This window comes from Pristis pectinata, chromosome 11 (assembly GCF_009764475.1).
Source record: "Pristis pectinata isolate sPriPec2 chromosome 11, sPriPec2.1.pri, whole genome shotgun sequence".
In the NCBI taxonomy this organism is placed as follows: domain Eukaryota; kingdom Metazoa; phylum Chordata; class Chondrichthyes; order Rhinopristiformes; family Pristidae; genus Pristis; species Pristis pectinata.
The window spans coordinates 26,938,154-26,964,989 of record NC_067415.1 but is presented as its reverse complement, the minus strand read 5'-3'; the positions used below and the strand labels follow the sequence as shown (position 1 = coordinate 26,964,989).

At 40.2% G+C, this 26,836-nt stretch overlaps 1 protein-coding gene across 1 annotated transcript in view; it reads right to left on the bottom strand.

Annotated features, from left to right (window-relative positions):
• Nucleotides 1-9,408: 9,408 nt before the first annotated feature.
• flt1 (fms related receptor tyrosine kinase 1) overlaps nt 9,409-26,836 on the bottom strand; it is a 129,420-nt gene continuing 111,992 nt past the window's right edge. The window contains 3 exon segments of the mRNA XM_052026169.1: nt 9,409-15,282; nt 22,047-22,141; nt 26,388-26,472. Of these exon segments, the coding sequence (XP_051882129.1) occupies nt 15,066-15,282; nt 22,047-22,141; nt 26,388-26,472 (397 nt within the window). The 3' untranslated portion in view covers nt 9,409-15,065.

Here is a 26,836-nt window from a genome sequence, read left to right as displayed (position 1 = left end):
GAACAGGCAACCGGTACCCGTACCCAGTGAGCAGCACGACTGCTGTGGCGTCCATCCGAGGTCAACTGGGCTATTTATTGATCGCAGGGCAGGCAGCAAATCTGGGAACGGCGAACACTTGGTCAATACCAGCTTGCAGCTCACGGTGAGGTGCACCGCGGATATCAACCTGGTGGGAACCGGTTCAGCAACAAACGTGCCCTGTTTAAGTAGCACGCCACAGCTACCGTGTTGCTGCTGGCTCTGGGTTACAATGGACACCTGTAGCCACTGGAGACACAAGAGATTCTGCAGATGCTGGAATCTGGAACAACACACACAAAATGCTGGAGGAATTCAGCAGGTCAGGCAGCATCTATGGGGGAAATAAACAGTCGACGTTTCGGGTCGAGTCCAGATCGACAGGAAACGTCGACCAGATATTGGTTGAATTCATCTGCAAAGTCCAGATGAATGAATGTGTCTTCAAGTACTGTATCCTGCAGGACAGTACACGCCTCTGATGCAGGTCCTTAGGGCTCATCTACCAGGTCTCCTCCACCATTACCATTCCCATGGCACTCTACCACTGTTGTAGCCATGGTCTACAGCTTAGACATACCTCCATCCCAGGTAACTCTCCCCCACACACTGTCCAAGATTCACTTGCAGGTCTTGGCCACTGAAAAACCAGATAGCACATATTGACTGACCAGTGTAGCAGCAAGGAACACCGACCTCCAAGGCACATCCCCATCACACTCTACACAAAGGGACAGGAGAAGCAAGCAAGTTGGTGGAGGAACTCAGCGGGTCAGGCAGTATTTGTGGAGGGAAATGGACAGTCGATGATTTGGGTTGAGACCCTTCATCAGGACTGACCTGCTGAGTTCCTCCAGCATCTTGCTTGTTGCTCCAGATTCCAATGTCTGCAGCCTTTTGTGTCGCCAGGGACAGGAGAAGGTTGCTCAACGTGGACAATGGACTAAAAATGAAGAAAAACTTAACCCACTGCAGTCCTTGTGGTGAAAGTACTCCCACAGAGCTATTGGGTAGGGACTGGTGATATAATTTTAACCCTGACACAACATGGGACTGGTGATATAATTCCAAGTCTGTTTGGGGTGCATCTTGGGGGTGGTGGTGTTCTCATGCACCTGCTGCCCTCGTCCTTCTTGGTGGTAGAGGTGACGGGTTTGGGAGAGGCTGCCAGAGGAGCCTCCTTTCGTAGATGGTACATAATGCAGCCAGTGTATACCAGTGGTCAAGGGAATGAATGTTTATGGTAGCTAATAGTAGCCAAACAATTGGGTTGCTTTGTCCTGGGTGGCGTTGAACTTCTTGAATGTTGACACTGCACTCACCCAGGCAAGTGGAGAGTTTTTCTCATGCTCCTGAACTATGCCTTGTAAATGATGGAAAGGCCCCGGGGTGTCAGGAGGTGTCACCACAGGATATCTGTCCTCTCACCTCTTCTCATAGCCATAGTGTTTATGTAGCTGGTCCAGTTCAGTTTCCAGTCAATGATGACCCACGGGATGTTGACACTGAGAATCTCAGTAAAGGTCATGCCACTGAATGTCAAGATTCTCTCTTCTTGGAAGTGGTCATTGCCGGCACTTTCTGTGGTGTAATGTCCCCCTCCGCTCAGTAAAATCATGACCTCTGCCCCGGGAATAACATGTGCCCCAGTCCTCTGTGAATAAAATGTCTTCCCACCCGCTGAGAACTGAGTATCCCACTGACCTGCCCACAAAATATCTTCTCATTCCTGGTGAATCCCCAGTGAACAACATGTCTGCCCATCCATTGTGAATAAATAACTCCTTACCTACAAGCAATTTATCCCCCCATCCCCCCGAATAACAGATTTTTCACCAACAAATATCCTCCCACCCCCAGATCCCATTGTCTGTGAACAACAAGTCCCACTGCCCTCTTTGAACAATGTCCTCCAGTCTTTAAAGAAAATGTCTTCCCTCCAGGATACCAAAATATCCTCTTGCTCTGTGCACAATAAGATCTCCCATTGCCCATAAACGACATGTCCTATCACAGCCTGTAAACATCCCATCCCTGTGAGCAACTTGTCCTCCTTTATTTCAGATTTTGCTTTGCTGTAATTAACCAGCACCTGGATTTAGAATTTAGCCTGTCTGTGAGATGGCCTGGTACCCATCAATAGGAAGTGGTCAGAATAGAGACTTGATGTTAGTTAATTACTCAGTAGGGGCATATATAGTGGTCTGATTGTAGGGAAAGCGTGCTGGGTGACACTGTTGGAGGCATCGGGGTAATATACCAGGATACAAAGGTTTTGGTGAATGATGTGAAACACCTCGTATTGAGACAATGGTAATGGGTGGGCAGGATTTGTAGAAATTGCAGGCAAGGATCAGAGAACAGTACACGACCCTCCCCACCATCGAGGACGTCTTCAAGAGACGGTGCATAAGGCGGCGGTATCCATCATTAAGGACCCTCACCAGCCGGGACCTGCCCTCTTTGCGTTACTACCATCTGGGAGGAGGTACAGGAGCCTGAAGACCCACACTCAACGATTCAGAAACAGCTTCTTCCCTTCTGTCATCAGATTTCTGAACAATCCATGAATACAACCTCATTGTTCCTTTTTTTTGCACTATTTATTTATTTTGTAATTTGTTGTTTTTTATGTCTTTGCACTGTACTGCTGCCGCAAAACAACAAATTTCATGTCGTATAAGATGGTGATAATAGAACTGATTCTGGCGACACTTGTGGACTGCCCCCAGAACACTGCACAAAAAGATTTTGGTATTGGTATTGGTATTGGTTTATTATTGTCACTTGTACTGAGGTACAGTGAAAAGCTTGTCTTACAAACCAATCGTACAGGTCAATTCATTACACAGTGCAGTTACATTAGGTCAGTATAGAGTGCATTGATGTAGTACAGGTAAAAACAATAACAGTACAGAGTAAAGTATCACAGCTACAGAGAAAGTGCAGTGCAATAAGGTATGAGGTCACAACAAGGTAGATCGTGAGATCATAGTCCATCTCATCGTATAAAGGAACTGTTCAATAGCCTTATCACAGTGGGGTAGAAGCTGTCCTTAAGTCTGGTCGTATGTACCCTCAGGCTCCTGTATCTTCTACCCAATGGAAGAGGAGAGAAGAGAGAATGTCCCAGGTGGGTGGGGTCTTTGATTATGCTGGCTGCTTCACCAAGACAGCGAGAGGTAAAGACAGAGTCCTCGGAGGGGAGGCTGGTGTCTGTAATGCATTTCACTGTGTGTTTCGATGTATATGTGACCAATAAAGATATCTTGTATCTTACCTCATAAAAAGTGCCAACTCCTGGAGCTCTCAGCACAGAATTCAAGTGATTTACTTTGGAATCATGAAAGTCTGGAGAGGAGCGATGAACTGGATAATTCAAAATAGAAAGCCAGGGTAGTTCCAGTGGTAGCAGCAATGAAGTTTGCAAGCAAAGAGTGGCATTGTCATCAAGATGGGATGTTAGGTGGGATATCGCCATTGTCATCAAGATGGAATTGAAAGACATGATGGCTCTTCCTTTCATGTGTTCCTGAAAATTATTGTCAACCATTCATGGTGTGCTTGTATTGTGGTGCTGCTGCTTGTAATCTTGCATTGCATTAAACATAGTGACCATTATAAACATGTGAATGAGGAGCAGGTGTAGGCCACTCAGCCCTTCAAACCTGTTCTTCCATTTAATAAGATTACGGCTGATCTGATAGTAACCTCAGATCCACATTCCCATTTACCCCCCTGAGAATCTTTCAGTATTCCCGAATCATGGTATTCTTTTAAGTACATCCTGTGGAAGGAGAGCCAGGTCTGGTGGTCACAGTGGAAGTGAGCACTAGATGCTGGCTGAGCTTTCAAACTCTGCTATTTAAATAAAGGACGCAAATTTTCTTCCCTCTGGTGAAACAAAGGACTACAGATGCTGGAACCTAGATGAAAAAACAAGATGATGGAGGAACTCAGCAGGGCATGCAGCATCCGTGGAGAAAAACAGATGGTTAACTTTTGGGTCAGGACCCTTCTTAAGGCCTGAAGAAGGGTCCTGACCCAAAATGTTGACTGTTTTTCTCCATGGATGCTGCCCAGCCTGCTGTGTTCCTCCAGCATCTCGTTGTTTTTTTTCATTCTTCCCTCTGGTGACAGACAAGGGAAAGGTAGGGGATTGGGAGAAGGACGGGGGGGGGGGGGGTGCAGGAATTGGGTGGTGGTGGTTTGTGGTGGCAGGGAACTGCTACAACGTATGAGTGAAGACACTGATGCCCTCTGCAAAAGCAGTTTCTTTTTTTACGTCAGCTGATGTGACCAATTGCACAGGTGCTGGTGCAGATAAAAGTCTGCTCAACCATTGCCAGGAATTACTATAGTAAAAGCATCTGTAGAAGGAGAAAGATATGACATGATTTGGAACATTAACTCTGTTTCTCTTTCTACAGATGCTGCCTGACTTGCTGAGATTCCAGCATTTTCAGTTTTTATCTCAGATTACCAGTATCTGTGGTGTCTTGATTTTCCGTTCAGTCAAACTGAAGGCACATGACTTAGTGTGGGCTCTAGGCTGCGTCCTGGCTGTGAGTGGAGGAACGTTTGTGGAGAGAGAGGGTGTAGGAGGAGAAGGTTCGTGCGCCCAGCTCTGAATTCCCCCAGAGATCTGTAAGTGGGTATGAGTTAGGGCATGAGTTGCTCCCCCATCTCTTTTAGATTTGGTTTCATATCCTGAATTTTTATTAGCTAAGTATTTAAATAATACCAAAGGATCCATTATAATCTTTCCATTATAATTATTCCATAAAGATAGCAGTCAAGCTAATTTCACTCATCATAAAATCTGAGAAAAAACCAAAATACAGCAATTTCATTTTCACTTGTTGTCATAATACCTATCAGTAGGTTGTTCTCTTTCTCCTTTCCCTCCCCCCACCCCCCATGGCCCCACCTTCAGTGTTAAGTAAATTCTGATCAGTATGGCCATGAGCTGTACCGCAAACTCAGTCATCACTTATCCCGAACAATGTTCCTGTACAGAACAGATTTCTCAAAGTGATTCTTAGGGGATTGAGAAATATTGTGGTTTTTCTTTACAAGCTATAAATAGCCTACTGAAAAGTACAAGCTAAATCTTAAAATAAAACACCCACTCCGGGTGCTGCTTCCTCATTTCCTACACACACTTACTCACTAAGGGTACATTTCATGGCATGACTGGAGCATACACAGTCAAACAGTCACACAGCTCAAAAACAGGCTCTCCAGCCCGCTGAATCTGCGCCAATTTACACAAATCCTACACTACTCCCATTTTTTATTCTCCACACACTTCCACCAACTCACCCCAGGTTCTACTGCTCACCAACACAGTTTTACAGTGGTCAACTAACTTGCTGACCTACATGTCTTTGGGATGTGGGAAGAAACTAGAGCATCCGGTGGAAACCCACTTGGTCATGGGGAGAAAGTGCAAATTCCACACAGACAGCTTCAGGGGTTAGGTCTCAATTTGCGTCACTGGAGCAGTGAGACAGCAACACTACCTGCTGAGCCATTGTGCCACCACTGGAAAATCTTGAATTTCTACATGAAATTGGAAAATTCTAATTAAGTTTGATTTGCAATTGATAATTTTACTTTGCATTTTACTTTAAGCTACATGTTTCATTTCACTGGGTACTGTTGCTTAGTGTTTATTTTACTAGACAGGTAGTCCAGTCGCAAAAATAGAAGAGCAGCGCCTGTGGAAAGAGAAATCAGGGGATTTCTGACAGTTTCTTTCAGCTGTCAGCAGTCATCCTAAGGGTTGCTCTAATGACTCAAAGAGATGAGAAATTCGGAGAAATTCCACCACAGCAGCTAGGGAATTTAAATGCAGTTTATTAAATATATTAAGGAAAACATAACTTTCTAAGTAGCAGTGACCATGAAACTCCTGGATTGTCTTAAAACCCTCTTTAGTTTATTAATGTTCTTCACAAATAATTTGCCAGCCCTACCCAGTGTGCCCCTACATGTGATCCCAGACAGCAACTATTCATCTCTCTAGGGTGGCTTCATGGACCTTTCTCTTGAATGAAATCACCACAGTAATAATTACACCAGAGTGACCACTCTTCATTGGTCCGGGCACTGGACAGGAGAAGCTCACACTTAATTGACCTGGCAAAATCCCCTCATTAATAGTTGGCAACATGCCACACTGAGGAACCAAGTTGCAAGATGACATTGTCAAACTCACAGGATCTTGCCTTTCAGCCAATTTGCCATTCACTGCCATCGCAGTCCCTGAGTACATCATAACTAGCCACTGGACAGACCCACCACCACTAGAAGCACAGTGGTATACAGTGGGACAGAAGTGACTTTCGGAGTCCTTAATATTGATGCTGAGCCTGATGAAGTTTGATTGTTCATGAGAAAACCTCTTCCTGATGAACTGATCGTCAATGGGTCTCTTTCATCTGGTGAATCAGTACTCCCACACATTGAACTTTCTTTGGAAGGTACAGTCATAGCATATTCATAGGGTGGGGTGTTCAATATCTATCGCCAAGAGTTACTCAGTAGGTTGGGATGTGGAACATCATAAGGGAACAAAAACTGAGTGAAGATTCTGTTTGATTTCATCCACATTACTTTATCTGTTATAGATACATCTGTCTGTCTAACAACTACAGCCTTTGTGCGTGATATGACACCCGCCAGTGTAAACATTGTGAATGGCTCCATCATTGGCATGCCATGGCTGCTGTGTACCATCAACAAGATGCACCACAGTCATTCAACAAGGCTACCTCAACACCTCCCAAACCCACCACCATCGCCACCTAGGCAGAGACAGCAGGTGTAAGGGAATGTCACCACCTGCAAGGTCCACTTCCCTCACTATAATTGCAACAAAATATATTGCAATAACTTCATTATTGGTGGGTCAGTTCCTGACATGACAGCACCTAGGACTACCTTCTTCAGAAGAACGGTGAGGGTTCAAGAATGTGGTCTTCATGGGCAACGACTTGCCAGTGGTGGATACATCATGAATGAATTTAACAAAACTTACTTCTACATTACAACTTCACAACTAATGGATCATTTTCTATATTTTTTAAATGAAACTAAGTAACATTTGGATTAAATCCATATTGAAGTCAATTCATATCTATGTTTTGCTTAAAGCTATCTCGGTAGGTACTCACCCACAATACAAGGAAACACCTTTCCAGTTAATCTCCCCCCCACCCACCCACCATTCCAATAGGAAGAACTAGAAGATTTTTGCTTCTTGATTCACAATTCTTGCTCACTCTACACACAGACATGCTGGTTCTGTACATGTGTTCCTGCCTTCTAGGCCTTTTTGATGTTCTTTCTTTTAGGATTCAATCTCAGCTGCAGGAAAGAGTTTCTGATTTTAAGCAATGAATATGCAGGCAATAGAGTCTCTGTTCCAGAGCGATATGGCAGTAATAGTGTACTAAAGTAAGCTAGCCCTCTTTCCTGCATTCCAAAAATAAAGTGCTGAAAACTGACACATCTCCGTTCCTCAGGCCATTAAGAAATTAAGCAGAATAAAAAGGTTAAAGATAAAATGTTAAGGATCTTTGTTGAAATCTGCTAGTTTTTTTTCTAAGAGCAGACGTCTCAGTTTTGGGAGTGTAATAAATAAAACAAGTTTGCAGATGATACCACAGTCTAAACTGGAGGAAAGTGCTAGACTTCTTTCCTTGTAACTCATTAGTGTATCATGTGGGCTTCATGAGGATCCAGTAGTTTCACTTCCTCATGACTGACACTAACTTTTTATTTCAGATTTATTTAATTTCTTGAATTTATTTTCCCCAGACATTGCTATGGGATTTGGACTCAGGTCACCAGATCAATACTCTTCTGGATAATAAACCTTAATAGGTTATCTTCCTGGATACTTCTAAGCACAACACCATTGATAGACAAAGTCTCAACTGCAATGTGGTCATCGTTACTGCATGGTGGGGCTCACTAATATGCAAAGTGAGACTGAATAACAGGCCAAAACATCGGATGCTATGGGCCTTCAATCTGTAGTCTCATGGCCTGGTATTCCTTCATTCCCGTCAACCCAAGGTACCTGGTTCTGATGCAGATTTTAAAAAGGTAAGGCAGGAGCAAACGCAGGAAGATGTATAAGCATTCTAATCACAGAGCTGTCTGAAAGCCACAAGAATCACAAGTGGATTATTTCACTTGGCTTATTCCCATGGTCGCCTCCACCACAGAGTGTCATGCCATTGCAGCCAAGATTCAAAAGGAGCTGGGGGCCCAGAACACACCAAAGCTTACATTCTCTGACAATCCAGCTACAAACCTCTTCTAATTGAATTAGCTGTCTGAGAGATTATACCACTCACAAAACACAGGATGAAACTAATCCAGCCAATTACTACTGTCATCATTTATAAGATAATACATGAAGACACTACTGCACCTTAATAGCCTGGACTTTCCTGAGACATGCCAGGGATGAGTTCCATGTGGAAATGCTGCCATTTCCTCTGTAACGGTCGGGAAACTTGCACAAATGCAGAAGTCCACAACTTCCAGATAGGGGTGTCAGTGACAATTTCCCAATCGTGTTTCAATGTCTGTGGTGAAGTATTAATTTTCTTTAGTCTCCAGCAGTTACTCTGGGAATCTGCTCACTGAACCCACTGGGTTAGACCTGCTGCGGGTTCATGACTCCATTCAATTGGAGCTAGGAGGGAGAAAGAAAAGTACAGATAGTTCACACAGTTTAATTGTTCAGATAACTGTATGTGATTGTTTTTGTTTTTTAGTGTTTCTAACGTCTTACAAAAACAAGTACAGATAGTTCACACAGTTTAATTGTTCAGATAACTGTATGTGATTGTTTTTGTTTTTTAGTGTTTCTAACGTCTTACAAAAACATGATGGTTGTTAGTTTAATTGGCTACTGTAAATTACCCCTAGAGTAGGTAGCTGGGAGTTAAAGGGTATATGAGAGAAAATAGGTTACAGGGAAATAAATGGGGAAACAGGGAGCCAGCATAGACTTAATAGAATAGAACAAATATGATTTACTTCTTGTAAGGGACAGACCATCCTGCAACTTGAAATCTTCAAAGACAAAAAAGATTTATAGTCTATAATGCTCTTGCACTGATCAACATACAGGATCAGTAAGATTTTGATACAATCCAAAGATACAGTAAAATATAATGCACCGGAATGGAAGTAATTAAACATCTTTTATTACTTCTAAATGGAAATACAGTTATAACAATTACACTTGTGAGTTCCAAAAAAAGACATACAGAATTCACCTCATCGTCATTCAGGATAAACAGCATGCAACCAAAGAAATTTCAGTCACTTAAAGGCTTAAACTCTGAGAATATAGAATATATAAAGGTACCTACACTGTTCTGTTTAATGTACTAATCTGAAAATAATGCATTACACACAAGCGTAAATACAGACCACCCAAGCCATGAGTTGCAGTAGTTCACCTCATGTTTATTTATGCCCATTTGCAATGTGCAAAGGTTCCAAAAATCTACCCAGTGAATTCATTTCAGGCAGAGTTCTCATCATATGGGACCTTGGTTAACAGCATATAGGATTGTGATTTAGAATAGCTAGCTTGCTGAGATATAACAAGCATTTATCATCATTTTTCAGTGCAAGCTACCAAGGGATGTTCAGCTATTTTAAAAATTATACTTGAACATGAAAATGACACAATTAACTCACTCACAGAATCTATACGATGACCTGGAATTTGCCCTGCACTTAAAGCCACATACAGCAGTAATCCAGAGGCAAACTAGTTATGTGGCTAAAGGAATGCAGAATTTTGCATGTTAAGGAATTATCTGCATAATAGCAATATGGCCAACTTTCCTTGAACTCCTCTATCAAGTTTATCGACCAATTGAATCTTTGGCCATAAAACTGACCATGTCCTAATGCCTACATGAGTTTCCTTCTACTGCATTTTCCATGTGGCACCAAGATTTGTGCACAGATTTTCAGGTGCAACAAGGAATTTTTTTTTTCTTTTATTCAGTTTTGTGGCGCAGCACGTTCCAATAAAGACCAAAACACTTTTGTAGTTGGAAAGTGTATATGACTCCAAACTAACCCTTTAGTTCACTCAATTTCAAAAATAAAACAGAAAACATTACACTCAATCTAAAATCTGATTCTCCATTTAAATAAGGACTACAGCAAAATGCTCAAATGGTAAACATTCTATGCACGTAAGAGAACTCTGTTTTCTATATGTAGCTGCCTAAGGAGTTTGTACATTCTGCCCGTGTCAGCGTGAGTTTCCTTCAGGTGCTCTGGTTTCCTTCCACATTCCAAAGACGTACGGGTTAGGAAGTTGTGGGCATGCTATGTTGGCGCTGGAAGCGTGGCGACACTTGTGGGCTGCCCCCAGAACACTCTACGCAAAAGATGCATTTCACTGTGTGTTTCGATGAACACGTGACTAATAAAGATATTAGTCACAAAGAATTTAAAGATCTTTCATTACAATGCAATCTCAAAAAATGACTTTATTCTCTTCTGAATTACAATTATTAGCTTCTCACTAGCCACTGGATTCTTCAAGCCAACATCAGTGGGATACTTATCCTATAATCCTGCAAAAACTGTTGCCATATTCCCTCAACAGTTGGACTATGTTTTTTGAGAATTTGATAATATATGTTTTCATTTGATCTTTCAGTGGGTACATAAATTCAGATTGAGTTTTGTTTTAAATAACTCTCCATCACTTGGCAATAGCAAGCACCTTAATCAGGAATGATGGAACTGAAACTGCCCACTCCTTTCTCTTTAATCCTCTTTCCACAGCAATGCAGGCTCAATATCAATTTTCCTTAGAGTCCCAGTAAAAAGTAACAAATTATTAGAAACGTCATCTGAGTAACATCATGTCATCCACATCATAGTCCAAAGATACTGACGTTTTGTCTGTGGTTTTTTAGGGAGTTGCTGGCAAGGTTCCCTCTGTAGTTCTGTGCATTCTTGACTTTCGCAAGTCAACATTACAACATGGTGTTGGGGATTGTGTTGGTGATCAGATGCCAGTGCACCTGAGCCTCCTGTTCCACTGTTAGACTCACCTCTTGAACTGAGGTGGATGAATTTGAATGGCATTGCTGACCTGGGGTGAAAAGGTAAGTGCACACAAGTGCTTTCTTTAATTTTCATTATTTTGTTAAATATTTTAATGAATTAATATCATAAACATGTTTTCATGTAAATTTATTATTTTTATGTTTTTAACAATTTTTATTTTTCCAAATATTTTAATCATTTTGGTCCACTTTTAAATCTCTTTTGATCATCAAGGACATTCTGACAACTATTAATAGACCATGAGGGCAGTCCAGGAAGGGGAAGCTCAGGATCTACCTCCTATGGACCAGCCCCAGGCAACTGCTTATGAACCACTCAGCTTTGCCAGCAAAGGTTGGAGTTTGTTTGGACCCAAGAAGGCAGAAGAAGTCACTGCAGCCATGGGGATAACAGTGTGTTTGTGGTGGGAGGGGCTTGCAAGTGGGACTGAGAACCATCTGGCCCAAGATGTAGCAGATAGGGGAAGTAAAAGCAGAATTTCGCTCATTCCTGATCAGCTGGACAGCTGACAGTGACGGCCCTGCATTAAATACCCAAGTGGCTAGCAGGAACAAAAGGAAGCAATAATCAGAAATAAGATGTTGCAACTTTCGGTTGCAGCCAGAAGGTCAGTAGAAGAGCTGGAATTATCGGTTATAAACTCATATGTGTCTATTGGTGGTAGAGTCTTATTCAAGCAATATAAATAGAGGATGAAAATTAGGATTTGCGATTCTCAGCAAATAACAACCAGCCCTGTGGTTCCTCAGCGCACATATTGTAATGTTAAGTACTAATTTTTGGATTATATAGGTTGGGCTTATTATGTAAAATAGCTGAACAAAACTTAAAGCATTGGTTTTTCCTTATTTCCTCCCTCTCTAGCTAAGTAGCTGGCTAAAATAGGATAAAATAGAAACACAAAATTGTTTTATATTTTTTATATTTCTTTACATTGTTTTAATATATCTTTCAGCCATCAGAACAAGTTCTTTAGGAAAATTAGAATTTTGAGATTCTACTTTTAGCGGGAATACATGGAATATGCCAAAAGATATAATTTATTAAGCTGCAGGTGCTCTAAGTATTTAATAAAATTATCTCAAACAAAACTATCTTGGAGCTACATTTCCAAATTTGATAGAAGGAGTATGTAATTTTATTTTAAAAGAAACTCAAATGTGAGGATTTCTGGTTTTCTATTTGCCTGATAACCATATTCTTTTGGGAGAATGAATGAGAGCTTATTAAAGATGGAGCACTCTGAATAAATCCTCAACTAAAACTTGGTGAGTCCATAAGAAAGAAGATGTTGAAAAACAGTGAGTCCCCTAGAGCAGATGATATCTTTGCTGAAATTCAAAAACTTAGCAGAGAGCAAATTCTGGCAGGAATCCACAGGCCCTCTCCCTTATCTGGAATTGCACACTAGGGGCCTGAGAGCTGACTTAATTGTGATCCTCTTCAAGAAAGGAGACGAATCCAATTGCAGTAGCCACTAAGGGGTCTCCCTGCTGTGTTTACTGGGAAAATCATTGTAAGGATCATGCTCATTCACCTCCACCCAGCAGCTGAAGAGCTCATCCTTGAGTCACAGAATGAATTCAGTCCATCAAGTGGAATAAACAATATGATCTTCACGGTGTAACAACGCCAATAAAAACACAGGGAGTGGGATCAATCACCACACCATTCTCACCCACCCAAAGAAAAAGCCTTTGACACCTTCAGATGAGAGGGATTATGGAGAATCCTCCTCAAATGTGGCTCCAAAAAGAAATTCAATTCCATTCCAGGCTGTGATGTCACCCCAATCCTTTATCTATCCTCCTTGCTGCAATAGTGCATCTCGACTCCAACAAGCTTCCTATGGGACAAATGGGAAATTCTTCAACCTTTGTCACCACCACACCAGAACCAAGGTCACTCCAACCTCATTCATTGAGCTACAGTTTGCAGGTGATGGTTGCTCATCTGCATACTCAGAAGCCGAGCTCCAAATTATTGTCAGCTCGTTCACTGAAATATACAAGGGAACAGGCCTTACACAAAGCGTCCATAAGGCAAAAATCCTCTTCCAACCACTGGCATCCCCCTGTAATAAAGATCCATTGCAAGATCCTGGAAAATATGAATCATTCCCCATATTCCAGGCATCATCTTTCAACCTAGACAAAAATTATGACAAAAATCACGAGCACTTTCAGAGTATCAGCATAGCTTTTAGCCACTTGAGGAAAAAAATTATTCAAAGACTTAGACTTGAAACAGAGTACTAAGTTCATGGTCTATCAAATACGAGATCCCCTCCTTCCTGCTCAGGTGATATGGACTACATCAGGCACATCAAAGCACTCAAGAGGCACCAAAGCTACTTCCATAAAATCCTCCAAATGTACTGGTAGGATAAGCAAACCAATGTCAGCATCCACTTCCAGACCAATATCCCTGCTGCTGAAGCTCTAATTGTGCTCAGCCAGCTTCACTTTGCTGGGCACAGAGTATGCATGCCAGGCACCAGACTCCTGAAACAAGCACTCTACTCCAAGCTCTGTCATGGCGCAGGAATTCCAAGATGACAAAGCAAACTCTTCAAGGAAAGTCTCAAAGCTCTGAAAAAATGTAATATCCTCATTAACTTTTAGAAATTCCTGGGCCATGACTATTCAGAGTAGAATTTGGGTATCCATGTAGGAACTGGGTACCCCAGATCTCTTTAGTGGAAGCATGAAGATGGAACACAGAAACTCCCAAACAACCTACCAACCTGCCATATCAGGCACCTCCTGCCCTGTCTCTGGCTGAGACTGTGGATCCCATATGGTATTCTTTAGCCACCTTGGAACCTACAGAGTTGGAGTGGAAACAAGTCATCCACCAACCCAAGAGGCTACCTAAGAAAAAGAAATGATTTAGGTAAAATTCTATACAAGAAATTTACTGACGGGAGAGTTCTTCTATTGCAGAGATTTAAAAAAAACCTGAACCACTAAAATTCTCACAGTATATCAAATGAATACAACTATTCAATGCTTTTAATAGTTAATTTTAGCATCCTAATGAATCTCACTTCCCGTCTGTTCTATTTTAGCACAATAGCTTGTGTTTAAAGTACAAAATGGCAGAGAGAATTAAATCCCAATAAGCATCTTCTTTTTAATAAAACCAGAATCAAAAGTAGTATCCTTTTGCTGCCTATCTCTGTTAATCTGTGTGGATTAAATCCAGCAGGTTGCACTGACAGTAGCTTTCAGTCCCTGGTAACACTCCTGCTCTGAAGAAGTAACAATTATGGAATGAGTATTTTAGCTTTATATTGATAACAGGTTTATTAATATGCCGTGAATGCACTTACATGAACCTGTATTTTACATTTACCTGAAAATCATGAATAATAATGAGGGTGACACTTTAATGAAATTTTACTGGGCAGTAACATACTGCCCACTGCGAGGCATATTCCAAACTCTGCTTAACATGCCACAAATTGGCTGCAGGTAAGGTTCGTCAGTGTCTGGTGCATGGATTGAAAATTTTAATGCAGTCTTGAATGCTCTCATAAACATTATCTGGGATAGTGTGATAATAACTCTAACCCTTTTCTGAACTATACATGTGTATGTTGTTATTGTACCTGTTGTACAATAACTGACCCAGGACTGATGGGTTTATGAGGTGGAACTGCCATCCCTAGGAGTGTTTCCCTCACTTTAATAAGGACTATATTTTCCCTAATAAGATGGTTTATAAAAGCTTAATGTATCTACATCTGTTCATGACACACTTACCACCTGATTACTGGGAGTGGGTAGCACACTTACGTTTTGATATTGGTAACAGCAATAACAACAAAGTTTGCTTAGAGATGTAGTGCAAATCATTGAATATGTAGACGCAGATTTTTTTTCCTTGAGTGTTGGTGAAACAGCCCTTTAAACTGGTGGAGAGGTATAAAAAGCCAGTGAATTATAGTCTGGTGGTGGTATACAGCAACTCATTTTTGATTCTAAGGAACTCAGAGAGCTGAAACTCTCTCGTGCAGTTGCTCGGTAGCCTTCCTCTCCACACTGGTAACCAGAGCTGTAAGTACTCTTCCAACTGACAGTTTCAGATAAACCCAATTCTTTGCTTTTGCGTGTTGGCTTCAAACTGCAAAAACAAAACAAATGTTACTGACTACCACAATGTAAGAATACATGAAGTTGCAGCAAAAGATACCAAATTCCCAATGTCTGCATGAAACTGCTTCACTAAAAATACGAAACCAATCTCGACTTGAAACGTCGACTGTTTATTTCCCTCCACAGATGCTGCCTGACCTGTTGAGTTCCTCCAGCATTTTGTGTGTGTTGTGTAAAACAAAATGATTCCCAAGTTCCGGTTAATGTTCAATATTTAGTAGACGTTAACAGAATGCAATACTCAGCCAGCCACCTTGTTCCAAATATTAAGTAGTGTAAAAATTCTGGTGGAGCCCTTTGGCTGCATTCTCTGTTTAATCCTTCTTTCATAGAATCCCACAGCACAGAAACGGGTCCTTTTGGCCCACCTCGTCCATGCCCACTTTGATGCCTATCTCTGTTGATCCCATTTACCTGCATTAGGCCTGTATCCTTCTATTTCTTTCCTATCCAATAGTCTGTCCAAATGCTTTTTAAATATTGTAATAATATCTGCCTCCACCACTTCCTCAGGCAGCTCATTCCAAATATTCACCTCCCTCTGTGTGAAAAACCTACCCCTCAGAACTCCTTTAAATTTCTCCTCTTTTACCTTACACCTGCTATCTAAAGTGCTGACAGTTCTTAAACCAGCTCTGTCTGAAATTAATACCCTCAGTAAGTATGGAGAGAGGCAGAATGGAATGCTGACAAGTCTGTTCGAAAAGATTTCAATAAGTTTGAAGCTTAGATTTCTAGTATGCATATTGACCTTGCTATAATTACTAGGGTTGTTATTATTAGTTTCCCTGTTGGTTAAGGTGTAAATATTTTTCTAGGGCTTCCAAGTTGGACCTAAGACCCAAGGTTTTCAGGCTGCAAAGTTCCCAATTTCGGACACTAATATGTTCAGTATTTGAGATCTTGAACTGAAGCTTCAGATGGGCTTTTCCTTCTCCATGTGTTTTGTCATCATTGTGGATGTCCTGGCCTTTTGCTCTAAATTGAAATTGTTGGGCTAGAAATTACTTGATACCTCAAAATGTGCATTAAAGCAGCATTGCAATAGATGCTGGTGGTCTGTACCCATCTTGTGTGAGGTTCCTAGTCAGCTAAATTCTAAAGTGTACAAGTCCTGAGCTAGTGGAGGAAGTCAGTTAGGCAGCAGACAGCTGGGGTGGTGGACACTGGTTTTGTAAAATGAGGGGTGGACCTGGGGAGGATCAACAAGAAAAACGCTAAGGGAGGACCCACCTGGGACGTGGATGGATGCCTTAGCTTCCTGGTAGCATTCAAGGCAAGGCTGGGACTCCATTAAATAATGCTAAAGTGGGCCTCACCTCTCGTGTTTTGGCTTCACAGACTTCAAAAACCAATGAATTATACAAAGGAATTTTTAGACCTTTATTGTAATCTAAGAAATCCCTCCTTGGACTTTATCTTTACCTCTCATTGTATTGGTGAAGCAGCCAGCATAATCAAAGACCCCACCCACCCGGGACATTCTCTCTCCTCTCCTCTCCCATCGGATAGAAGATACAGGAGCCTGAGGGCACGTACCACCAGACTTAAGGACAGATTCTACCCCACTGTGATAAGACTATTGAACGGTTCCTCTATACAATGAGATGGACTATGACCTCGCAATCTACCTTGTTGTGACCTTGCACCTTATTGCACTGCACTTTCTCTGTAGCTGTGACACTTTACTCTGTACTGTTACTGTTCTTACCTGTACTACATCAATGCACTTTGTACTAACTCAATGTAACTGCACTGTGTAATGAATTGACCTGTACGATCAGTTTGTAAGTCAAGCTTTTCACTGTACCTCAGTACAAGAGTCAATAATAAACCAATACCAATACCAATAAAAGAGCAGCATTTCTTTTCTTAGCTATTTCCATAAATGAGTTCACAATGGTTCTTGACAAGAATGTGGTTCAATACCAGGGTCAAATGAATACCGTATACTTTTCTTGGTTGTCATTGACAGGCCAGCTTAGATTACTTGAGGCTTCATTTACAGTGGCATGTAAAAGTTTGGGCACCCCTGGTCAAAATTTCTGTTACTGTGAATAGCTAAGCGAGTAAAAGATGACCTGATTTCCAAAAGGCATAAAGTTAAAGATGACACATTTCTTTAATATTTTAAGCAAGATTACTTTTTTATTTCCATCTTTTACAGTTTCAAAATAACAAAAAAGGAAAAGGGCCCGAGGCAAAAGTTTGGGCACTCTGCATGGCCAGTACTTAGTAACACCCCCTTTGGCAAGTATCGCAGCTTGTGAACACTTTCTGTAGCCATCTAAGAGTCTTTCAATTCTTGTTTGGGGGATTTTTGCCCATTCTTCCTTGCAAAAGTCTTCTAGTTCTGTCAGATTCTTGGGCTGTCTCGCATGCACTGCTCTTTTGAGGTCTATCCACAGATTTTCGATGATGTTTAGCTCGGGCGACTGTGAGGGCCATGGCAAGACCTTCAGCTTGTACCTCTTGAGGTAGTCCATTGTGGATTTTGAGGTGTGTTTAGGATCGTTATCCTGCCGTAGAAGCCATCCTCTTTTCATCTTCAGCTTTTTTACAGAAGGTGTGATGTTTGCTTTCAGAATTTGCTGGTATTTAATTGAATTCATTCTTCCTTCTACCAGCGAAATGTTCCTCATCCCACTGGCTGCAACACAAGCCCAAAGCATGATCGATCCACCCCCGTGCTTAACAGTTGGAGAGGTGTTCTTTTCATGAAATTCTGCACCCTTTTTTCTCCAAACACACCTTTGCTCATTGTGGCCAAAAAGTTCTACTTTAACTTCATCAGTCCACAGGACTTGTTTCCAAAATGCATCAGGCTTGTTTAGATGTTCCTTTGCAAACTTCTGACACTGAATTTTGTGGTGAGGATGCAGGAAAGGTTTTCTTCTGATGACTCTTCCATGAAGGTCATATTTGTGCAGGTGTCGCTGCACTGTAGAACAGTGCACCAACACTCCAGAGTCTGCTAAATCTTCCTGAATGTCTTTTGCAGTCAAACAGGGGTTTTGATTTGCCTTTCTAGCAATCCTATGAGCAGTTCTCTTGGAAAGTTTTCTTGGTTTTCCAGACCTCAACTTGACCTCCACCGTTCCTGTTAACTGCCATTTCTTAATTACATCACGAACTGAGGAAACGGCTACCTGAAAACGCTTTGCTATCTTCTTATAGCCTTCTCCTGCTTTGTGGGCATCATTTATTTTAATTTTCAGAGTGCTAGGCAGCTCCTTAGAGGAGCCCATGGCTGCTGATTGTTGGGACAAGTTTTGAGGAGTCAGGGTATTTATAAAGCTTTGAAATTTGCATCACCTGGCCTTTTCTAACGATGACTGTGAAGAAGCCATAGCCCTAACAAGCTAATGAAGGTCTGAGACCTTGGTAAAAGTTATCTGAGAGCTCAAATCTCTTGGGGTGCCCAAACTTTTGCATGGTGCTCCTTTCCTTTGTTTCACTCTAAAATTGTACAGAACAAAAATAATACACTAATCTTGCTTAAAATGTTGAAAAGAATGTTTCATCTTTAACTTTGACTTTTGGAGTTCAGTTCATCTTCTACTCAACTATTCACAGTAACAAAAATTTTGACCAGGGGTGCCCAAACTTTTGCATGCCACTGTACCTCTGGATGACAGAAGTCTGGTAGGACGGTGCATTGTGATATATACATTTTTACATCAGAGAACTGTTCTTTTTTAAATATATCAGCAGCAAATGATGTAATCTCATAGTTATGGATTCTAAATAGGATCTTTGTTACAATTTGATCTGATTCATTATTAGGCAACTTAATACTTGTTCCATTCATCATTTACACAGGGCGTTAAAATTAAGTGAGGATATTTAATAGCTGAGGTCCAAACTCATTGCATTAACACCCAGAAATTTATTTCAAAACTTTTTAAAGGGCAGATATGCATTCATCATGGAATAGGAAATAAAAAAATATTTAAAAACAACAATGTTTATGTAACTCACTTATAGAAAGTGTAGATAGGGCCTGAGTTTACTGGCTCATTTTAAAAAACTAGCCGACTCATTAATTGCCTTCAGAAAAGGTGGTCTGTCATCGTCAACCTGTTTATGTGTTACTCCAGACCCACCAATGTGGTTGAATTTTAATTGCCTTATGTTCAGTGCAATTAAGGATGGGCAATAGATATCAGCCTTGCTACCTGCACATTGTAAGCAATTTAAAAGACAGTAGCTCCAACACCAGAGCACTCCATTCGGATTGGACTGATACTTTATGTGTTCAGATCTCTGGAATGAGATAGAAGACAGGAAATACAAGTAGTGCTATTGAGTATAAAACAGAAAGTGTTGGAAATACTCAGCAAATCAGGCTACATCTGCAGAGAAAGAAACAAAAAAATAGAAAAACAGATCTCTGTTTCTTTCTCCATAGATGCAGCCTGATCTGCTGAATATTTCCAGAATATTTTATTTTATTTTGAATTTCCAGCATTAGCTTTTGGATCCATGATGTGTGTACACTTTGTTCAAAGGTGAAAGCATAAGGATATTTCATGATTCACACTTCTTAATGCATTCTTTTTTGGGCTCCACAGAATCCCTTCTAACATGGTCATACAAGACCAGTCAGTCAGATTCTTTTGTACATTTTGGATGGCCTCATTTAGCTACAGGAAGATCAAACATTCTCACCCACTGTAAAGCAAGAAACTTTCTCAAGTGCCTTTCTCAAACTGTTGAGAATGCATAAAACTAACATCAGTTAAAAGTAATGTATTATTATTAATGGTACAGATGCGAGAGAACTCAGACATTTTTCCACATAAGTTGTTACTATATTGGTTTGGGTTCATTGGTGTAAGCCTGATGTTGGAGGTGAAGTTCCTTGTGAAGAGAATGGTTGATCTTAATTAACTCCATTATAACTTCACTGAGCCATGGGAGGGTGTAATTAAACTCCATTTTTCCATGCTGTGAGGCGTACACTGAGCCAAAATTTGGAAGAACAAGCTCCGTTGCAGAAAAAATTGTACTCCTTGATTCAAGAAGCCAAGGAAGAAGGGAAGTTCACAGAATGTTTTCACACATGAAGGTAACAGAAGGCATGCTATCTGGAAATGCCATTGAAGTGAATATTGGAAATGAGGTCATGTGTCTTTGAACAAAGAACAGATTGCAAGATATCATCAAGACATAATTAGATGTGGTTAAAAGTGTCCATCAGGTGCAAGTCTCTGATTAGGACTCTGGATATTCTGTAATGATCCAATATAAATGTAAGACTTCAGATTTTTTGTCATCTCACTTGATGGCCTTATCGTGTCCTACTTAACACGATAAACTTGCATTACTTTGGGTCAGCTGCACCATGACTAAGCAGCACAGTGAAACTGACGATGTAATCAACACATAAATCATTTTAGTAATGGGAAAGAATTCTATTCCCAAGGACATGTCTTTCAGATGACACATTGGGCTGGATCAAACTCAATCCAACCTGTCCCTGTGCTAGTCTCACAGCCCACTAACCCCTAATGGTTCCCAATGATCCAGAGTTTTGGATCCATGGCTTTTCTGTAAGAGGAGCAGACAGCAAGTAGCGATCACGTCGGTTGCCATCAAGGACTTGTTCAACTGTTTTCAAATGTCTCTAATGACATCTCTGATTCCCCTATGGGGGACACCCTATCAGAGATATTCCCTTTGTTTTATCCATCCCTCCCCCTCCTTTTCTGCTAATGAGAATTAACTTGTTTTCTTTCTTTTTCAGTTTCTAACATAGGGGGCCTGGATCTGAAATGTTAAATCTGTTCCTCTTTCCACAGATGCTGCCTGACCTGTTGAGTGTTTCCAGCATTTCCTGCTTTTAATTTAGATTTCCTGCATCTGCAGTTTTCTTGATTTCACATCACTGAACACCCCCCAAGATCCAATAGCGAGTCCAGGGGTAGAACAAGAATTCAAATGCAGTGTGCTGACACAGAAGTTTGGAAAGCACTGAAGCTCACACTGTGGCTAGCTGGAGCTATGGCTCAGAACAATTTGGACCATTAAGCAAGGCTCTGCTCACTGTGTCTGGTAAATGCTAAAGAACCTATAACACAATTCAAACATGAGCAACTCGTTCTCCTGGTCTCCTGTCCAATGTACCTCCTTCAAGCAACACCACAAAAATAGACTGCTCAACTTTCAATTTCCATTTCTGCCTTTGCATGTTACTTTGTTATAAAAAGCTCATTTGTGGCACTCTGTTTTAGTTACAGCCGTTAAAAAAAACTCAACAAACTGGATCTATTCTTGTTTTGCAAATAAAGAAAAAAATCTAAGGAAACAGGGAAGTACAGGAAGGATTTCAAGTTAAAAACTTGCCAGCAATTTTATTCCAAGTTTTGCAACCTAATTAAATTAGAGTGAATGACAAAGACACCAGATAATTACTGTGTAGCTCGTAAAAAGCCAAGGCTTACTTAGGAATTAAGCTGCTGCAGCACATTTGCCTGGCCCTCACAACTTGAAATGATGTTTATGCAGCACAAATTTACTCAGCTTTAAAAAAACATTTTGTCACAAAAAGGACTTCCTACTTAATCACTTTCCTGCATACTTGGAGAGGACAAACACAGAGTGCTAAACTGCATGTACTCCCTGCTAGGGTTTGTTTCATTTTTTAAGCCATGTCTCCTTTTTTCTCTGGTTCCAGTTTCCTGTTATAATTACTGCTTTTAACAAATTTATTATATTGTGTTGGCTTACCCAAAATACTGCGGATGTATTGGCTTGCTGTCCATCGGCACTGGACATTTTAATTCTTCTGAGGCCAAAACCATTCCACTGTCAGTCTGATAATCCTAAGAAAGACAGGAGAAATTAACTTTGGATTGATATTTCATTTTATTATATCTATAAACCATTTAGCAATTTGAAATACGATTTAATTATTTGTTCATTGATGACAATAGCTCATATTCAAGATAATGGTTTTGCATCAATGTGGAACTGTAGGTGAGATGGATCATGTTTCCTTGTCCCTCTGACCAATGTCCCTCTGTTATTTCAAAACTGGAAAAACTTACAAGTTATTAAAGCTGTTATAAGTAAAGCATTATTCATGCACATACTCAAAGGCAAACTGTAAGACGTGGATAACGATCCCATCTGTCTATGTAATTATTTCCAAAATCATTTCTGAATTTCTTCCACTATCACTTAGTTTAAGAAGTGCTCTTCAAGAGTTGATCATCTAACATGGGGAGCTTCATGATATAAATTTTTAAATTACCTTTTATAGCTTAAACTTTATAGCTATCCTTTCAGCTGCCCCCAGAACACACGATGTAAAAACTGTGTGTTTCGATGTACATGTGACTAATAAAGATATCTCTCTCTTTATCTCTCTCTTATTCTGTAAAAGCAATCCAACTTAATCTTTATACCATTTAGTATCTTTTGGTCATCTCTCAGGTGGATCTTTTGCAGGCTGGAAAGCCCAGTCTCTGCAATCTTTAAATCATTTTGCTGAGCTTGATACTAGGGATCAGTCTCATGGCTCTTGTCTGTACAGCTTTTGATGGTTAAATGTTTCCTTTGGTTCCAACCCGGCAGAGTGTGCAAGTGTGGTCTGAGCAGAACACTGCACAATTTAAATCATAGCTTTTTCTGACTTTGGACATTTCAGGATCTTTTGACTACCTATCCAAAGAAAGAGTTTAGGAACAATTTATTCTTAAATTTGGGTTTGAAAAACAAAATAGATTTCCATAGTTTTATAGAGTGAAGTTACAAGCTGCTAGAATTTGCTGAATGTTTATTAAAATCAGACCTTGTCAGTGTTATCCCAAAAGGTATTATCTTATGAACTGTCTGACATTATCTAAAAAATTAAGTTATAACCAAGCAATTACAGGCCCATTAATCTGTTTTGGTTAAAGAGAAGTTAGGAGAAAGGTTCAGTAGCAAAGGAAGAGCTTATTAGAAACCTAAAAAGGTTATGTCTTACTAACTTCCTTTTTGGATCTTTGGATATGGGTAGCTCAGTTGTATTTATCCGCTTTAATTTTCAAAAACCTTTTGACCTGATATCATACCACAGTCTATTTAATAATGGTAAAATTCTGTAGGATTAGTAGGTAGATTTGGTTTGGGTAAGAAAGTAACTATTATTGGTACAGATTTTGTAGGAGTACAAGGCAATAATAGAGTCTTGTACTAGAGCCGTTCCTTCACCAGTTTTATAAATGATGTGGATGAGGGTGCCAGGAGTCTGTGTGTGTGTTTACAAATGATGCAGAAATAAGGACTACAGAGAGAAAAAAAGAACATAGGCAGATTTAAATGCAGTGCCAGAGTGGGTCTGTATCTGTCAGATCACATCTCATACAGATAAAGGTGAATGTTAGGTAGCTGAGTGGGTAAGCCTGTGCGTAGGATGCAGGGTTGTGACTTTGAAGTTGCACGTACAATGATGTGGGATGACTGCTTAAACAAATAGACTGCCAGGATATATTGCAAGTGGTAAAATACAACTCTATTTGGTATTGGTATTGGTTTATTATTGTCACTTGTACCGAGGTACAGTGAAAAACTTGTCTTGCAAACCAATTATACGCGTCAATTCATTAGACAGTGCATTTACATTGAGTTAGTACGGAGTGTACAGGTAAAAACAATAACAGTACAGAGTAAAGTGTCACAGCTACAGAGAATGTGCAGTGCAAGGTCACAACAGGGTAGATCGTGAGATCATAGTCCATCTCATTGTATAAGGGAACTGTTCAATAGTTTTATCACAGTGGGGTAGAAGCTGTCCTTAAGTCTGGTGGTACGTGCCCTCAGGCACCTGTATCTTCTACCCGATGGAAGAGGAGAGAAGAGAGGATGTCCCAGGTGGGTGGGGTCTTTGATTATGCTGGCTGCTTCACCAAGACAACGAGAGGTCCAAGGAGGGGAGGCTGATGTCTGTGATGCGCTGGGCTGTGTCCACAACTCTCTGCAGCTTCTTGCGGTCCTGGGCAGAGCAGTTGCTGTACCAAGCCATGATACATCCAGATAGGATGCTCTAAAAACATATGGTCTTTGTCTCAAATCTTGGTTTGGAATCATTTTGAAGACCAGGGAAAATTTTCAAATAAAATTAAAATTGCTATTAAACTTTAGTAAGGACAGTTTCAAAAGAGGCACTCAGATAGCGAGGATAAGAAAAAGAATGTAACAAAGAGAACAAGTGTAAAGAAAGTAGCTATTACCATAGTGAGATGACCAAATGAAGTAGGACAGCATTGTGTGTTCAATATTTTAAGTTGACATGATAGAAATAAACTTTAACTATCGTTCTGAATGTTTTCTCTACAACGAATAAAGTAGTTTAATGTCCCAAAGGATGCTATTGTTTAAATACTGGGTCATGCTATCACATAAGTGGAAGTGGTGAAAAAACTGCCTTAAAAGTAAAGTACTCAGGCCACCCAAGGAAGAACTGACATTAACCAGCAGCAAAGAATCTCCTAGCACTCTTTGTATTTACCTGTAGGGAACCACTCGCTATTAGCTGTTTGCATTTCCTCATTCACACATTAAATGGAAAGTCTGAAACATTGTGAAGGTCACACACCCAACCTTCTACTCAACATTGGACTCACCACTGTGCACCAATGCACTTTGCATTGGCCCTCAGTTTTATATTGGGGAAGACTGCCAGATAAACAGTAATCCCATTCATTTGCTCACTGGTGCTGTGGAAAAAGGTAAGTGCTTGAATTATTTTACTATATTTTAATACTTTTTAATAAATTGTAGTACTTTAATATGTTTTTAATTGATGTTATCTTTTCAGAACTTTTAACTTTTTGATCTTTTATAAAATGTCTTTGACAAACAATTACATACAAAAACTGTTCAAAAGTCTTTGTTAGCAATGATCTGTCAAAGGCCATTAGGGTAATGCAGGGATGGGGCTTCAGCTGTCTGAGGCCCACTTGCCACTGGGGCCTGTCGCACCTCACAAAATGCCCCTGGGAGCAGATGGTCAGCCCATTGTGCCTTGCACTTCTGGAAAAAGTGGGCACAGGTGGGGAAGGATTTAATTTTTCTGGATGTGGAGGACAGAACCATTGACTATGCATATTTAAAAGGTTCATTATCTCCCAGAGAATTATACAGCATCCCCATGAAGGAAAACATTTAGTATTAACTGGCACAGTCATGATTAATAATTTCAAAACTTTGTACCTGGATATCATCCTTGTTATGTTTTGTCTACTCCCACCTTTACTCTCATTTTATTCTTGAAACAATACTATTCAGACTACTAATTGGGTTGCAGGAGGTTGAAGAGCTAAATTAAAAGTTCATGACTTGCAGTAGTTTTCCTCGCATTCCCCTTCCTCTCTGTTCTTTTCCACTGTGTGGATCCTTTGATTACCATTTCTATCATTGACCTGTTGTCCCGGATCATTGTTATGTCTGGTTCAGTTCCTTGTCTCTGCCATCTTATATCTTTCAATTCTTTGTACCTTGTTTTGATAATTTTTGACTACAGAGTCCATTTGGTCCAGTTTTGACAGGCATAGATTAAGTTTTGAGAGGCAAACTTGCACATTCTTGGTATGAATTTGTTAATTTTATATGTCATGCTAGTTGTTGTTTAATATGGAAATCAAATCCATCCCAAAGTATTTACTTACAGTTTGTACAAATAGTATAATTTTAGTACAAGTTGTAACTCCGGTTAAGATCAACCTTTGTCTGTTTTATCAATGCAAATTGTGGAAGCAAGAAAATATTCCATAAAACTGCTCCAATTTTAGGGTAGAAATAATTTTCAGATATATTTATAATCATATTTTATTCTATTTATTTCTTCATTATCATGAAGCACAAGGTGTTCAAAATTCAAAGGGAAAAGGGAGAGATTTTTTTACATCCCCAAATGATTCAGAGGGAAGCCAGAAGTGACTCTGTAAAGTTTGTCATAACACTGCAGATAACATCTATCCATTGTAACATGGGGAAGGATGCTTGCAAAATTATATTGTAAGTCTTACGTTTTGAAACAGAGCCAAGGCTATCAAACAATACACAAGTCATAAGAAAACTTACATCTGTTAATGTTGTAAGCTCAAGTGGTAACTCTTCAAATGTCTCCAAATCCTGTGGTTGTTTGTTCATACAAGTGTTAATATATCTGCAGTAATAAAAATATATTGCATATTAAAATTGGGCTGCATGTCAGCTTTTCAGTAAAAAAGACTTCTGATTCTGAACTATTTATGGTTCTCATAAGATTTCAGATTCAACAAAGATTTCAAAAATACAGAGTTGTTTCCTCTCTCCCCAAATATGTTCAGCACTCAAGCAGATTTTTTTCATTTGCATGGATGGTGACCTTACTGCATCCAGGACCCTGCCAATGCTTCTTTCTGGCAAGTAAGATGCATTAAGACATAACCTTTCCTTACAATTTTCCACTTTTTTTTTCTCAATCTTGCTTCCCATCAGCAATGCAATTGACAACTCAAGAAGTTTGTAGACGTTCCCTGTGGGTTCTT